Below are 18492 nucleotides of genomic sequence, written 5' to 3' on the forward strand. Positions count from 1 at the left end.
GCGCTTAATTTCATTTATAAAACGGTCAAACATCTCTTTATAACCCATAGGCGAATCAAAACATTCCATTTCCTAATCAAATTGGACCGAATATTTTCAAGGGTATTAAAAGTGGGTAATGGCTTTCACTACCTTGTTGCGGCCAAACTGCGCACACGCCTCTGTGCAGCAAAAAACGTACATCTACTTACGCAAAGAATGCTCAACATCGAAAAGCTGCAATCACAACAGACAGCTAAAAGATTCGTCACTCGACTCTCACCTCTGCTCTCAGAGAGCACTGCCCAACAAACCGGTATGCACGAGCAATGGAGCAACATTTCTCGTTCTCTATGTACCGCCGCCGAAGAAGAAATCGGATTCCGGCGAGCTCGAAAAAACAGTTGGTACGACGAGAAATGTCATGCAGCCGCCGAAAGAAAAGATGCCGCCTATAGAGCCACGCTGCGATCGGGCGCAACGCCATGTGGGATCGCTACCGAGAGCTAAGAAAGGAAGAGCGGTGTATCATCCGACAGAAGAAATCAGAGGCCGAAATAGGTGAGTGCGAGGAGCTTGAGATGCTGGCCAACAGGAACAACGCCCGAAAATTCTACCAGAAAGTTCGGCGGCTTACAGAAGGTTTTAAGACCGGGGCATTTTCCTGTAAGAACAAAGACGGTGAACTGGTGATTGACATCCAGAGTAAGTTTAAATTATGGCGGGAACACTTCTCGAACCTATTAAACAGTAACAGCTGCGCATGTCACCGAGAAAGTGAAGATCCCGATACCCCAATCGTTGACGACGGAATTGTCGTTCCGTTACCCGACCATGACGAGGTGAGAATAGCAATATGACGCCTAAAGAACAACAAAGCCGCGGGCGCCAACGGACTGCCGGCTGAGCTATTCAAACATGGCGGCGAGGAGCTGGTAAGGTGCATGCATCAGCTCCTATGCAGAATATGGTCGGATGAAAGCATACCTGCTGATTGGAATTTAAGTGTGCTCTGCCCCATCCATAAGAAAGGAGAATCGACACACACCATCTTTTCGTCGACTTCAAAGCTGCATTCGACAGTACGGAAAGGAGTTACCTGTATGCCGCTTTGTCTGAATTTGGTATCCCCGCAAAACTAATACGGCTATGTAAGATGACGTTGCTCAACACCAGCAGCGCCGTCAGAAATGGGAAGGACCTCTCCGAGCCGTTTAATACCAAACGAGGTTTCAGACAGGGTGACTCGCTGTCGTGTGACTTCTTTAACCTGATGTTGGAGAGCATCGTACGAGCCGCAGAACTTAATCGCTCAGGCACAATTTTTTATAAGAGCGTACAATTGCTGGCGTATGCCGATGATATTGACATCATCGGCCTTAACAACCGCGCTGTTAGTTCTGCCTTCTCCAAACTGGATAAAGAGGCAAAGCGAATGGGTTTGGTGGTGAACGAGGACAAAACGAAGTTCCTCCTGTCTTCAAACAAACAGTCGGCGCACTCGCGTATCGGCACCCACTTCACTATAGACAGTTATAATTTCGAGGTTGTAAAAGTCTTCGTCTATTTAGGAACCAGCATTAACACCGATAACAATGTCAGCCTTGAAATCCAACGTGGAATCTCTGTTGCCAACAAGTACTACTTTGGATTAAGTAGGCAAATGAGTAGTAAGGTCCTCTCTCAACGAACAAAACTAACACTCTACAAGACTCTCATTATGCCCGTCCTAACGTATGGCGCAGAAGCGTTTACGATGACAACATCCGATGAAGCGACACTTGGAGTACTTGAAAGAAAGATTCTGCGTAAGATTTTTGGACCTTTGCACGTTGGCAACGGCGAATATCGCAGACGATGTAACGATGAGCTGTATGAGCTTTACGACGACATAGACATGGCGCAGCGAATAAAGATCCAGCGGCTACGTTGGCTGGGTCATGTCGTCCGAATGGATACAAACGCTCCGGCTCTGAAAGTATTTGATGCGGTACCAGCTGGTGGTAGCAGAGGATGAGGAAAGTCTCCACTGCGTTGGAAAAATCAGGTGGAGAAGGACTTGGCTTCACTTGGTGTGTTCAATTGGCGCCGGTTAGCACGAGATAGAAACTACTGGCGCGCTTTGTTAAACTCGGTTACCGCGCCAATTAAGAAGAAGAGGAATGATTTTTGAAGAAATATTTTTTTATGAATGGTACATAGCCAAAGTAAACTACTTAAATAAAACTGATTTTTTTTAGTAGCAAATTAAAGTTCAAACAATTTGCGACTACTTTGTAGAAACTTCGCATGGAATAGCAAACACTAAGCAAAGTTTTTTTTATTCTGAAAAATTACGAAATTGCCTTTGTGATGAACATTTTTTCTGACTTGTGTTATTATTATGAGGGAATTTATCACTGCGGCATGAGAGGTCTATTATGAGCCCTTCGTGGATGCACAGTGTTTTTCCGAGACTAACTTTTCCTAGTATATTCTCCTTGGGTAGATGCTTGTGCCGCTTATGATTCAATGCTGGACACGGTGCCAGCACATGTTTGGCGATTTTATCTACCTTCCTTCAAAACCTACAAGTTTTATTGACGTTAACTCGTAGTATAGTTAAATGAGGATTCAATTTACAATGTCTTGCTGGAGTTCTTGGGATGGTGGTAAATCCATTTTTATTTAATTTCATGTAATTTTTAAATCGGCTTAGGTTAAAGTTAGCATCTATTGATGTTGAATGTGATAAACTCCGTAGATTATCCCTATATGCTTCTTTGCCTTTCCTCTACTTTCTGAATAGGAGGCCACAATATGCCTCTGGGCTGTCTAACTTATAATGCGGTGCAAAATTTCTGAAACCGGATTCGAATTTGGAGTACCAAAATCTATCCAAATCAATTAACTTGCTCTTGGTGAAAAAATCAGTAGTACGAAGTGTAATTGCCTAATACTCTGAGGAAAATTTGAATGGAGCATCAGCGGGCCTCTAAACGTATAGGCCTGAGAGTTTAGAAAGTGCTTGAGAGAACGAAAACTAGTTAATCGCTGATATATATAGCTGTAAAGTTATAGGTTAGTTGAGAAAATGTGTTTAATTGAAATAATTTATTAAAGTAATGCAAGCCCACAGATATCTGTATAGAGGTCACTTGCAGCGTTGAACAATTGCTTACAAACTACGCTCGATGACAGAGCAGAAAGATATTTTCAAGCCACCAGAATTACACATTTTTACTTTGATGCCAGTATTAAAGTAGGTTAGAAAAACTAAATTTCAAACAAGAATCGTAAATAAATGCTCTGCCGAAGTTCGGCCGCTTTTTTTTAGAAACCCAATTTTGTTTTGTGGTCGAACGTAGTCGTAGCTAAAGCCGAAGTTCGATTGATCTTTAATTTTATCTATGTTTTGGTTGTTTTTGTTTATCTGCTTGAGAACTATCGATATCGATAACCATGGTTTGATAGCTGAGAATAACAAGTTGTGTTGGTATTTCTGTTCAGTAAAGTTTCACAAGTCATTCATCTTAAGTCAATCACTTTACACCAGAACGTCGCTTCAAATAGCTTAAATTTACTTTGAAAACAAATAAATAATACAAAAAAAAAATAAAATAAAATGAATTAATCTGTTTGCGAAGTTCATAGAGAACTTGCAGCATCATCGGAATAAGCTGCCGTTACGGACAATTTTTTTTCAAAACACAACGTGCGTACAACGGACTTAACAATCAATTCATTGCAATATTTAAGGCACCATTAACACCAAGTGGTCATATTTATTGCAAAATGCAATAAAAGATTGAACTGATCGAATGAATTATGTAACTCGTAGCCATAGCGGACTACGCCGGATATACATAATATTTAAAAAATAAATGCCGTGAAATTGTAAAAATTATAGTAAAAATAAATCATTCCAACAATATTCCTGTTGTGTAATATCATTTTAAATTATTAAGCTCTTAAAAACACCCGATACAAAAGAGCTTATAGAATAAAAATTTCTTGCCTTCTTGAAGTTTCGCCATACATATATTATAATTTCAGCTGTGCGAATGTTTGCTTGTTCATCTGTTGCATCCGATGCCATTTTTTACGCATGAAAAAAAAAAAAATTAAGTGCAATACTTAAGCATTTCGGTCCCCTCCTTATACTCCTTCAATACTTATATATATGCACGTATATCACTTCCATTCATGAATTCCTTTGTTATGCCAGGCTTGGTTTCTGTTCGACTTCCCTTTCGTTTTTTTTTTGTTTTTATTCAATTTAGCATATTTTTAGGCGTCTTAACAGTGCTTAAATACAAACAGCGCAGAGATTTGTTTGCGACATAAATCTTCATTTGCCCTTGCAAACAAAACAAAAGCGTACATAAAAACAACATCGTTAGCTGTAGGGGGGCTGCAGCAACAACACTAAAGTGGAATGAGTGAGGGTTGCCATTCGCGCTAATGGCGGTGAAAACCACGTACCACTCTCTTCTCAATGCCGTCAATTATATTGGCAAGTGAAATTAAAATTCTTAACTGCCACTTTATTAGCGCATAAAACACTTAGCGGCTGTCCCAAAAAAACACGCAGATACTCTCGCACATACACGCACACATATTTGCTTATGGTGTATTTTATTATATTTCGTACTTATTTACATATACATTTAGGCGTATCGGCGCTGTTCAATCGAATAAACCAAATATATACCAACAACTTAATAAATTGAGTTATAAATGCAAAACAATTGCAAAAACCAACTGTGAGCACTGCGCAGAGTAGCCTCTTCTTTAGATTTATATGTTAGTTGGCCGCTAGAGCTTTACGAAAGAGTGCCATGTCATTTTGGAATTTCTAAATTTTTTACAAGAGAAGGGACTTAATTTAGTGGCATTGGAATGTCAGTACGGGTATGAGACTTAGTTAGCTTAAGGAAGTACCCCACTGTTGGAAAAATTTTCATTTACGTTAGAATATTAAGGTGAAAAAATGGCTAAATACTCATATATTGAATATTTGCTCAGCTGTCTCAGTCTGATGTGCATTTTACCGGACCAATTGATTTTAAATTTTAGCTCATGTGACGAACAGCAGCAGGGCTTCTGGACGTAATCGCGTAACTCTTTAGTAGCATGAGTAGTTTATTCTCAATGGAAATGTAGTGTGACTGCCGATGGGATATCAGTTGAAGCATAATATACAGGGTGCGTACGATAGTTGATGACATCTTATACGTGGCTATAGCTTCCGGAAACCATTCCTCTTCTTTTGGCTCTTTTTCATATAAAACACGGAGGACTACAACTTAACTCAAGAAATGAAAAGGCATGCAGTTATCGTCGCTATATGTGAAAAACACACCGATTTAGAAATCTCAAATTTTCTTAAGTGGGCCCGTTCATTCGTACATAAGGTTCGCCGTGAATTGTAGGCATCAAGCGGCCATGCAGAATCTCTTGCAAAATGCAAAAGCACGTGAAACGTTCTGACACTGCTCGAGCTGCAGAATTTTTTTACCAAGTGAAAGTAATCGTTGGGCAGGACCCTTTCGAGGGAGCTTAACGCTTATGAGTGCCTTATCCGACGAGTTGTAGATGAAGATCTCCGATTTCATCTTGCGTTATGCGCAGAAGACAATTTATGTTAAAGCAAAAGCGAGATATCTGATAAAAACACCTTCTAAATAAAATTTAACAACTTGAAGCGCCTTAGACGTTATGGTTTTTGGACCAAGGCCAAAAGATCAACCGCAGAATCACAGATGGCTATGTTCCAATCCTACAGAGGTTCCTGTTGTCATGCACACGAAGTCTCCAACCAATTTTATGGTGTTAGATGTTGTAAGCAACAAATGACATGCCGTGCTCCCACACTTTTTTACTCAAGGATTTCGAATGAATTCTGCTGCATATCTTCTAGAGGCAGCAGGGAAACCCTGGATTAATAATATACGCGGGACAGCCCATACATCTTTCAGAAAGACTCTGATTGATACAAAGCGATAGCTAAGCAAGATAGGGTGGGTGAAATATTTCATGATCACATGATTTATAGCCATCTAACTCTCCAGATCGAAATAAATCGAGTATTTTCTCGGTAGATGGCTGTAGTGATCGATATCTTGTAAAGCGAAGTGGCATTTCACACTAAAAACAGTGGTTTTCTGTGTTTTGGTTGTTCTATTCAGTTGTGAGTTACAGGTAACTCGGTTAACTTCGGTATATTTTACAGTTTTTCTTTGATAAAGGCCGCTGAAATGGTGAATGGCGTTTATGGTGCCGATACTGTAACAGCAAATTACGAGCAATTTTGATTTCGTCGCAACTAAGCTCTCGCTGTGTTTTTAATGAAAATACAACTTTATTCTGAAAAAAGGCTTACAAGTGAATCGTTGAAGGTATTGCCCATCGCTGGCTACTACTCTTTCGCATCTTTCTGGTAGATCTCATATACCGTCGCGGCAAAACTGTTCGTCTTTTGAGGATATCCACGGATCAAGCCATTTTTTGATATCTTCATAAGAATGGAACTGCTAAACCATGTGCCATCGATCGGAACAGGTGATAATCGGACGGCGCAATATTTGGAGAATATGGTGAGTGGGGAAGGTTTTCCCATTTCAGTATTTCCCGGTAGGTTTTAACGGGTTAGGCAACGTGAGGCCGAGTGTTGTCATGCTGTAGAATAACTTTTTCATGCCTCTCCGCGCATGGCGGCCGCTTCTAGCGCCGTGTTCGGCTCAATCGCATCAATTGAAGTCGATACCGATCCCCAGTGATGGTTTCGCTTAGTTTTAATAATAAGTAACACCAACTTGGTCCCACCAAATACATAGCATAACCTTCGCTGCGTGAATACTCGGCCGAGGCATAGTAGCATGACCGGGCAGTGCCCATGACTTTCTTTTACTTTGATTGCCGTAATGAATATATTTTTCATCACCCGTCACGATGCGATGAAGAAAACCCTTCCTTGCTTGCCGCTGGAGCAGTTTGACACAGATCCTCATTGATGCCTCCAGTTCAGAGTCCTCGAAGGTGTTTGACCTTCCTTCACACGGACGGTCGTCAACATTAAAACCACCGTATTTGCAGCGACGGAACCAATCTCGGCACGTTGTTTCACTTAAAGCAACATTTCCATAAACTTTTTGTAGCCCTCGATGAGCTTCAGCCGTCGTTTTTTTCGAATGAAAGAGGAAAATCAACACTTGCCGCAAATGACGATTATTCGGCACAAAATCAGACATTTTCCCAAAACCAAAAGTATATGGCACCAAAACAAAAGCACTGATGTGTCGAAACAGTTTGTTTACCATATGTCTAAGCTTGGTTTATGACGTTTAGGTTAAGTAAGAATCGACTAGCACACACTGCTGGCGGCATCTATTGACAAACAGCGGGAACTTAGTTGATCACCTAATATATTCAATTTGTTTTTCGAAGTAATTAGTGTTACTCTCAAGTTGTAATCAAATACCGTACGCACCCTATACTTAGGTATCTTGTAGAGCAATCTGCCTCATCTGATAAAATTTGGGAAAGAATTTGAAACAACATTCCGTTTGTATCTCGATTTAAAGGCATACCCATATTCCAAAAATTTACCCCAATTTTATGTAATGTAAAAATAGTAATAAACAAAGAAGTTAGAGTTAGTTTTTACTGTAAGGTTTTACAGTAAGGTTTTACTCTAAGCCAATGATTTAAAATTGGTTTGAACAATTAAGGATTCAGCGGATGCTCTTGGACTTCAATGAGATTGGGACAATCCCCTTTCTCTCCCTAAATATTAAAAAAAATGTTTTCATTTAAAGTTTTCGACGTGTCAGGTTACTTTTAACACACACTTTATTATTGTTAATAACTTGACCAGTGTTCAAGGATATTGGAGTTATATTCGACGCTAAATTTTCTTTTAGCGATCATACCAACTTCATTCTTACTAAATCGTATTCAGTTCTGGGTTTCATTCATCGCATTGCATCCGAATTCTCTGATCCATATTCTACCTTTATCAAAAGTTTTCCGAAATATGTTCAGACAATTCAAAACGCATAGAATAAACGCAAGTCATATTATCGCCTTCAAATTACTTCCCATCAACACCAACGCATTATGCCAGCGTTTATTACTTCCTTTCGGCTGTTAAAATACATTCCCCGTAGTGGTTTTTCGACTCGATCAAACAGAAAAAAAGAACGCAGGGAACCATATGAGTTGAATCCGATGGCTTTGGATGGTATTCCCTTCGTTATTGGTGAAAAATTTACAGATAATAATGGCTCTGTGGGACGGTGGGGTATTATGGTGCAAAATAGTTCTTGTTAACTATCTGACCGTAAAAACTACAAACTATAATGTCCTGAATGGATCCATAAGCAGTGTTCAAGTCCTCTGACAGCAATCTGCTGGTTAATTTGTGGTCATTGAGGAACTTTTCTCTCACTTTATTGATGTTTTTATCAGTTTTTGATGTCGATGGTCTGACACTATGTTCGTCATCCCTAATGGATTCACGATCTCTTGTGAACGAAAATATATAATACATAAACACAAATAACGGCGTAACTTAAAAAAATGGCATGGAATGACGGTACAATTTGGGTAGGAATGTTAACCACAGATGCTCTTTTGATGCAATAAAAAAAGTACAGAATTGAAATTAGTTGACCTAGAGCGTCACTTGGCGGTTGTTCGGGGAACTTTTTGATCAATGTTGTGTAGTATATATATGTAGGTACATAGCTCAATAAAATGCTTATAAATTATTTTATTGAAATGTGTGCTTTAATACTGATTAGTGAATTTAATAAATTATTGCCAACTGCTTTAAAGACGAACGCACATAATATCGAGCATAAATGACAAATACAAGAACATACAGATTATATGGGCATAAACGTGGGCACACACAAAGTGTGTGGGTCGAAAATAATTCAGTTGAAGCAGCCGGCGCAGCAACAGTGGCAACCTCAGCAGCTGGAAGCATAACAACAGTTTGTTTATCGACCATAATCGTAACTGTAAATTTAACTGTTCTCCCTACCTTTTTCCATAGTCATCAATTGAGTAGGCAGGGGAGGCACTGGCAGCTGAGAGGGTATTATGTTCGTTATGCCTGAATGTAACGGCAAATGAACCACGAACAACAGTAAACAGGTAAATTTTGCCTCTTCAAAAACGAAACACGTAACTATATCGTTTGGTGTACAGCAAACACGAGCAGCTGTAGAGAAAGCCGACAAATTGGCCTAAGTCTAAGACTGGGCGATGCTTTGTGGAGATTTATTATGTTAGTGGGCCATTGCGGCATGGCGTGCATGGCATTGCCATAGCATAACAATTTCTGGGTGGAAGAAATAAATGCATACCAGCAGATATTTGTCCGTGAAGTTTGTCTGTCCACCATATTGGCAATTGAGTCTCATTTAAGCAGGTAAGTGTCGCGTAGGTTTTTGAATACTAATGAACATACCCGTATAGAGACATCAGCGCACAAAGAAAATGGAAAGAAAAGAACCTGAAAATTAGTGCAAAGAGCGCGTTGAGGAAAGCTAAGAGCAAGCACAATCAGAATTCTTTTTGGGGCATGCAATAAAATTCAAATATTAGAAAAAATATTAACAAATAAAAGTTAAAAACGCAGGCTAAAAAAGGCAGCGGTCGGCTGAGCGCGAAGGAAAGCTACCCAGCACAAAGCGATAGTGCAAAGACGTTACTGCAAGAAAAAATGTAAAGCACAACATGAACAGCAACGACGAAAAGCCGACAACATCTCAGCGACGGCGGCTAATGCGATAGCCAAAAAGCATTTAATTGTGGCGCTCACTGACCGCAGTAACCCGCACGGTAAATCCTGAGCATGCACTGCGACTTCTTCAGCTTCAAAATAAGGGTGTACCCACCGATGACTGGAAGCTGATAATAGTGAAAAATCTGCGAACTCGGATGAAAGTCAAAATTTCATCATACAGACTAATAAAGAAACAGAGGACATTCTGTACGCTCGGTTCGGAAAAATGGCATGGGCCATTGGAAGCATTTACCTTCGCCTTAAGAAACTCAATTCCCCCGATGGAAACAAAAACACGCTCGAAACTGGGGAGGTGATGATTTCGTTTTTAATTCTCAACCAATTGAAATGTGACGCTATTAGTAAAGGATCATAGTTTGAATAAACCAGTTACTTACAATAAAATCTTGAAATCTTAAAACCAAAAATGGGAAAGTGCCTGGTTTTGATAGAGTTCCTTACAAAATTAGGGATTTTTAAATAGGCATTTCTTTAATGAATGCGTGCGGGGTAGTGACCAGTTCCAGTATAAAATTTTCAAATGCACTGGGTGTTCTGCGCCTTGCGAAGGATGATCGCTATTATCAAAACTGTTTACTATAAGTTTTGTTATAAAAATGCTTCGACCTACATTCTTTGAAACAGGCTGCTGATATATCATACTATAGGCGGTAAGCTTTTCACAATCATTTACCTTATTAAACTGAAGCATATTTAAAAGCAGCTATCACATCGAAGTAACATACCGGTATACACACAAATGTAATTTCAAAAATGTGAATATGAACAAAATTGCAATAACGTAGATTTTTCATTGCTATTTATGCAATGCATACAAATAGATCTATATATATACATATGTACACCTTTAGCCAATTTTGATTTTACGTAAAACCAGCTTGAATTCCACATATTGTCGATAATTCGTGACATTAATGCAAGTCAAGTTTCTCAGCCTGCACCGAGTTCGATGTATGAGCCACTTATTTTTGGCAGCTGTCTGAGAATTGTCATATTTTGAATTCAGACGCGAGGCATAAAAACATCAACAAATCGAATATCCGTAAATCAAGCACGAATTCACAACGAAATCATCAACAAGCTAGAGAGAAAATTAGCTCATAAAAGCGAAGTAAATTGAATAAAGTGGGAATGCAGAGATGTGCACAGAATCGTAAAACACATGACCCCGGCATAAGAGAAAATACAAAAAAAAACAGGAACAAAAATCAAATATAAATGCCAACATAACTACAAACTAAATAGGTATGAACCCAATTTATAGTACAAAAGAATTGATCAAAAGCAACAAACAACAAAAAAACCAACTCACAAATCAATCCGAGTTAGAAAAAAAAACAAATTTTAAATGGGGATTTATATGGATTTACATACACACGCATACATGTGTAACAGCGAATTAGAAATATGAGCAATGCCAGCACTCTCTGTTTCGTCACTCCTAAGTCAGCAGCCAGCAGACAGCCCAATAATCACCTCGGCCACAGCCTCACACTCAGGCGGGGACTGAAATTGGGGCGAGCTGCTGTTCATAAGCTGGCGCAACTATAGCAGTGGCAATCTAAAGGGTGCGAACAAATACAAACCAGTCGTCGTCATTCATTCGCTCGGCGCACGGTCTGTTGAAAATCAATATGAATATGTCATAAATTTCAAATCCCCGAATCGTTGCCATACCAATACTGCTGCCTCGCTCCTTTGGCGTTTCGCTATTATATTTAGTCTATACATACATATGTATGTATGTATGTGTGTATGTGTGTATATGTTGCTGTGTGTGTGTTTTCAATTTTCAGCGCGTTTAACAAAGGTGGGTACACTGAATGCTTAGTTGATCCTAAGCAGAGATGCCTTCAGACCTGTGCATGCGTGTGTGTGTGTGTATATATGTGGAGAGTATTCCGAATTCGAGTTCGTATAAATTATGGCAGCAGTGAGTCGCAAGTTTTCACATTCCCTTTATTTTGCTGCGTTGATTTTGTAATATTTGTGTTTTTTTGCAATATTTTTTTATGTGGCATGACATATTTTCGCAGACATACGAACTTTCCTACAACAGTGAAGGGGCAAATATTCGGTGTTGAACTTCTAGTGTTGAATATTTCCCTCGTTTTTTCGCTTCAGCAACCATGCGGAGGGTAATAGAAAACAGAGCTGGGCAGAATTTTGGGCTGGCATTGCTAAATTCTGTACTTTTTTATTCTTCTTTTATTCCTTTTTTATCGTGCGATTTGTTCTGTGATTGTTTGTAAGAATGTTCGGGATTTTTTTTCACAAGTACTTCTTATTTATTGATGTCGCGCACATAAAATCTTTCAGGCACCTCCACTGCAGCCACACATATTGAAAAATATTGGTGTGAAGCAAAAAACCGAAAACAAAGAAACATGGTACAAAAAGTGGTGAAATCGTTATAAGTATCTGTAACTCATAACTCCTTTTAGAAGTTGGAAAAGTCGTAAATTACTACACTGCAAGTTGTGAGCACTTCCTTGTTCAGCAGATGGCGAAGTGCTAAGGATCGTGAAAACTACGATAGTATATCTTAAGCATAGGAAAAACACAAAAAAAAATCTTTATAAGATTGAGCCTGCCTTGAAATATGCATTTGTTAGATTGAAAAATACTTAAATTAAATACTTAAAAAGAATTGCATGCTTGGTTTAGCATTTTGCAGTCTTTCAACATAATTTAAAATTAGAACTAAAAGAAATACTCAAGAGGATGATGTATTTTTTATATTTCTTTATAAAAATAGTTGGACATAAAAAGATTTTTTTTTAACCCTTTTCGAAAGTACGATTATATAATTCTTTTTATTTACGAATAAGGCAAAAGTTTTGGCTTATTGTTCTATTTTTCTTGTATTTGGTATTTTGTAAAGGTTTCGGGTCAGTTAAAAGTGGTAATGTCATGAATATAGAATAATTTCTATAAGCGGCTTAAATTTTTTTAGATTTTTTCAAAATATTGATGTTAGCATTTTTATTCAGGCTAACTCGTAATTTTTATCAGGTCACACATTTTTTAAACTATTTTTTTAATTATTGTTAGTATTTTTTATTACTAATTTTATTGAGATTTAATTTTTCAAGTCCTTTAAAATGCAATTTTTTTCTACACGGAGTTGTTTATTTTTTTAATTAGCTTAACATTTTATTTAGTTTATTCAAAATATTAGTTTTAGCGTTTTGTATTTAATTTTTCATTTCATTTTGTATTTAATTTATCATATTTTGCTTACACATTTTTTGATCTGTTCAAAGTTTTGGTAAATTTTTTTTAAAACTTTCAAACTATTATTTTTGTTATATTTTTTTATCAACAGAGATTATTTTTTAAGGTGCTTAAATATTTTTAGATTTATTCAAAATATTATGTTTAGCTTTTTTCTACTCAGAGTTGCTTATATTTTCAATAAATGTAACAGTTTTTTAGATTTATTCAATATATTAGTTTGAGGGTTTTTAATTTATTATTTTTTATTATAGAATATTTTTCGTACACAATTTTTTGATCTGTTAAAAGTTTTGGTTAAAGCGTTTTTCAAGTATTTCAAAATATGAATTTTGCTGTATTTTTTATGAATAGAGAATTATTTTTTTGTTTTTCTTATTTATTTCAAAGTATTAATTTTACATTTTTAACATTTTTATTTTTTTTTTTGATTTTTAGTTTTAGTTTTTCTCTACTTAAACTCACATTTATTGTATGATTAAGTTATATTTTTTCACAAGCAGAGAATAATTTTAATATATTTAATTCAGTTTTTTCATTTTTGCTTTAAACATTTGAACAGAAAGGCTTATTTATTGTTCAGAAATACTTATTTATTGTTATAGTAGTTTTCTGTTAATGTGATTTGGTGTTTTTTTTATTTGTATATACAATTTTTAGGTTAGTTCTTCATAGTAGTTTTTACGCAAATTTTGCTGTTTTTTTTGCAAATATTGGTTAAGTTTTAGTTTGTTTTACTCATCAGACATATTTTTTTAAAATTACAAAAAAGCATATATATACATGTCTGTTATTGAATACATGCAGGTGATAAAATGAATGAACAAAAACTCAATATTAAAGAAGATGGAATTGGAAGGACGAAATTTGCGCTTTGCGTAGCAAAAGAAGCTGTATTACCGGTACTACCGTGGGTTCAATCAGGCTTTCAGTAACTCCAGTTGCTGTGCTAGCACTTGCTTGACACCACACCGATGTCGGGGAGTGGTGTATATTCCGGAGACAAATACTCGTAATATGGGCTTATTCTATTCCTACGTTGGTCAGTGGCTTGCGGCTAACTTCCCTGCGAGTCATACTTTCAGGGCGAAAAAGCATGGACTTGGGCGGAAGAATTGTTCTAAGTCAGCCCATTATTGTGTAACCGACCATCCGTCTACTATTCATATGAAGCTGATGATAGTTAAGACAGCTAAGACGAGAGGTCAACGAGAACTGCTGCTGCCACTCAGTAGCACTGCTTAGCGAAATGAACTTTAGTTAGTTTTCTTTAGGAAACTTTGGTAAAACGAGGATTAGCTTGAAACTTTCCAAGGCTGTTTTATACCAAATCGAAGAGAGGTTACAATTTTAATTACTTTAAAAAGTACTGTCGCGAATATCTGAGGAAACGTGTAACAACAACATCCTATGCTTTTATTAATTCATACTTTCATGCCAAACCCATATCAGGATGGTATAGAACAATCTTCTGTTTACTCACTTACTAACAACAATGAATGCTCTAAATCTGCAGGGAATACGTCCATTTGCTTCAGATTACCACGTTTAAAACTCACACTCGGAGAAGTAAACGTATCTACAACTTATACTTAATGTTGGTGAACGCAGGATAGACTCAGCTTTAAAAAACTATGAAAACAAAGGAAGTAGAATAGTGACTTAAAAGATGCAGGTACTTTTCTATTGTACTATCACAACTTCTGAAAATATTGCTTACAGTGTTGCAGTAAGGATGCTGATTCGTCTTAGCCGAAGCTGATATTAGTCTGTCTATTGTACAAAGAATCCAAATATTAAAAACATATTTTAACATTTTTCTCTCAGTGCTAACGATGACTGCAATTGAAATCAAGCGAACAAACTAAGTCTGTATCTAACAGCTCCTGAAGCTTACGCTCAGATATGAATGCGGATTTTATTTAAAGTTCACAATTGAAAAGCAGATTTTTGTATAAATGCTGGTGTGCGGTGCAATAAATGGCTGTGTCGGTGTGTATGTGTGCGAACATTTGCATACCGATTTCGCTTAGGCGCAGATATAAATCAAAACTCAGACCGATTGCCAGCGCTTGAGCGTGAAAATGTGGCTCCGCAGAGAAGAAAGAGGTTGGAAAATAATAAAAACTGGATAAAGTAAGGCCGTAAAACATTTTCGATGCAGCGAAAATTCATGTGAATCCGCAAAGGATTTGCAAGCGTCACAAAACCTAAAGCAGCCGAAGTTAAAGGAGATTTTCAAGTAAAGAATTTTATGTGTTTTGAGCTTAGTTAAGACGCGTCTATGTACTCGTATGAACCATATATGAGCAAAAGTGATAATAAAAAATAAAAAAATAATAATAATTATGTAAGAATTTTGTAGGTTGAATTGAAAATTGAATATGAAAGGAATAAATATAAATACTTTACTAATTAGTTGCGATTACGTACCGAAAGATCGCCTCCATAGAAGGGATGTATAACGAACGTTTCGTTGCCGATGTGTATCACGCCGCTGACACCATTGCACGTATGGAAGGCGGCGCTAGCACCAGGGTAGTCCTTAACAGTACCATGGTAATAGCAATGCTCAATGTCCTGCAAAAACCACAAAACAAAATTAGTGGATATATAAAGAATGAATTAAATTTATGATAAGCAGCTAATGCAAAATTATTAAAAGCATTTATTTCAAAAAAAAAAAACCGCAATTATCCATAAAATATGAATGTATGACTATAGCATAGTTAAATTAAATGCATTTATGCATAATTTAAATTGCATTAAATATTCGAATTAATTCTATGGCTAACTTCACATATCAAATACTTGCACACACACACACCTTTACACCATAATTATATTTCATCATGACGCTTTCAAATGCGGTCAAGTTCTTGTGGCTACAAATAGCTCGTGCACTTGCCACATTCTCATTAAATGCTACCACTAGCAGCGAGAAAGTTTAGCCAGTATACATGCACACATATATACATATTCCGTGCAATAGTATAAAATTATAATTAAAGTTATTGCGAAAAACGGTCTTATCGTCAATTCCATGTAAGCAAATCATTCAAGTAAATATAAAATTTCAATAATAAGCGGAGTTCCTTATAAGCCGATGGGCTTTTATAGGCTCATATGCAAACAAGCGCGCATATTTTAAGAGTTAAACTATTTTTTTCCCCAAAATTAGTATTGTTGAACATAATCGATATTTATATAGCGTAGTAAGCTCTCTAAACGGCGAGATTCTAAAAAAATTGTAAAAATGGTTCTTAAAAAGCTATGAAATCTGCGGTCTTAAGCCAGAGACTTCTTAAGAATATCGGTTCTTAGTTGTTGTTATTGCAACAGCATAAAACATTCCTCAGAAATGCTGTTAAAGTGACAATCCTTGGCCGGATAAGTTTGTTCCACGGAGGGAACGATTGATACTGAGTACTCAAAAAGATTACGTACTAAATATCAAATTGATATTTGAACTTAGTGTTAATTCAAAATACTCAGTATTGGGCTCCTAATCAAAAGCTGTCATTGACATATTCCACCTATTAACTGATTGCCCACTTTTTCGACCCACAGTACCAGGCCATTTTCTAACAGCCTACACTAGCCTTCTTATCTACACCAAGTATAGAAAATATATTAAAAATTATACCCTTTTTCAAAGCCACCCGTCCATATTACGCTATTTATCGACTTTCTCTGTCTGACTTGTAAATAATTATAATTATAATTAATAATTATTATTATTAGTTAAGCTCAACATCTTCGGTAGTAATTTGTTTGCCTGCAAGCTGAGGGCCTGTAATGCCTGTAGGTCATGTCAACTATGAATTCAAGAGGCAGGAGGGTGGCTAACAGCTCACCGAGACACAACCCTTAAAATCCCCACAGAAGTGGTGAGAGCTCAAATGCTTCGCAACAAACAAGCTTATCATAAAGCGATGCCGAGTCTGACAAAGGAAAAACATAAAAGGTCTGTTTATTTGTGGACGGAGAAAATAGCTGAATTGAGACGTGACTGTACTAACCTCAGATAGAAATACACCAGAGCCAGACGAACCGGGCAAGTCAATGTGGACGCAGAAGCATACAAGAGTGGAAAGAGGGAGCTTAAGGCCACTATTGCAAATAGCGAGAATGAAAGATGAGAGGAACTCCGGAAAGATCTAAATGGGGACCCCTGGGGTCTTGGGTACACGATTGTGGTGAAGAAACTGGGAATCAGGATACCTACACTGGAACTAAACTCCAGCGAGATGGACTACATCGTCAAATAACTCTTTCCAAGTCAAGAATTCAGAGAAGGCATTGAACGTCAAATAAATGTGACATAAGAGCATCAAACTGGATGTAGCAGAGGAGGCGGAGTCATGATTGCAGTTCGCTGTAATCGTCACGCATCACTCATTCAATTACAGGAGACTGATACTGTATTAGACCAGCTATGCGTGCGAATACGTGGTGCGCATAGTTTTCTTTATATTTGTGTGTCTTATATTCCACCCTTAAGTAATGAGTACTTGTATAAGTCGCATGTTAACAACATATTAGCCCTTCAAGATGTTATTGGGAATAACCAATTATGTGTCTTAGGGGATTTTAACTTAAGCAATATAAATTGGGTATATTTAGACAATAACGTATATCTAACGCCTTCAAATGTCAATAGTCCTACTGAATCTTTTTTTATTGATAATTTACTGGGCATGGGTCTAACTCAGATTAATGGGTTAACTAATAGTATGAGTCGTTTATTAGATTTGATTTTTATAAGTGACAACATTAGTTCTGTTCTATCGCAGTCTTTTTCTTCTATATCGCCGATCAGCGTTCACCATATTCCTTTAAAGCTAGACTTGGAATTTTTAGAATTTTTTGAATCCAGGCCCGATAGTGCTCATCCCTCCTTTAACTTTGCTAATTGTGATTTCCAAACTCTCGATAATGCCTTACCTGAAATTGATTGGGAAGTATCTCTAGGCAATATTGAAGTTGCTGAGTGCTTCAAGATATTTAAAACTTTAGTCCTTGATATATGCTCTCAACATGTTCCAATTTTTAAGCGTGTAAATTATAAGATTCCTTGGTGCACGAAAGAACTTAAACATCATAAAAACTTGAGAAATAAGTTTTTTAAGAAGTTCAAGTTAACTAACGAAACCCGCTATTATGATTTTTTTATCCTCCACAGGAATAAGTTTCGTACTTTAAATAAGTCTTTGTATAAGGAATTCATTCACAAATCTGAGCTTAATATAAAAAGTAATCCGAAGAATTTTTGGCGATATATTAAATCGATCAAAAAGGCCTCTTCTATTCCTAATTCTGTTTTTTATAGGAGGAAATGGAATATGTTTCCTTTTTCCCCGGTTGTTTACAACTGTGACAGTATGTGTTGTGAGGGATGCCCATTTTGGCTGCTTGTTCTCCCACAGATCAAAAGCCAGTTATGACTGCCGTTAGTCTCCAAGCGTCCCGTCGTT

General features: G+C 37.2%; 1 protein-coding gene across 1 annotated transcript in view; it reads right to left on the reverse strand.

Moving 5' to 3' along the window:
* The window catches only part of LOC128857595 (disintegrin and metalloproteinase domain-containing protein unc-71), a 287365-nt gene that overhangs the window by 198792 nt on the left and 70081 nt on the right, over positions 1-18492 (reverse strand). The window contains exon 4 of the mRNA XM_054093346.1: positions 15449-15595. Coding sequence (XP_053949321.1) covers positions 15449-15595 — 147 coding nt within the window. The remainder of the gene's footprint in view (positions 1-15448; positions 15596-18492) is intronic.

Source organism: Anastrepha ludens, chromosome 3 (assembly GCF_028408465.1).
Source record: "Anastrepha ludens isolate Willacy chromosome 3, idAnaLude1.1, whole genome shotgun sequence".
In the NCBI taxonomy this organism is placed as follows: domain Eukaryota; kingdom Metazoa; phylum Arthropoda; class Insecta; order Diptera; family Tephritidae; genus Anastrepha; species Anastrepha ludens.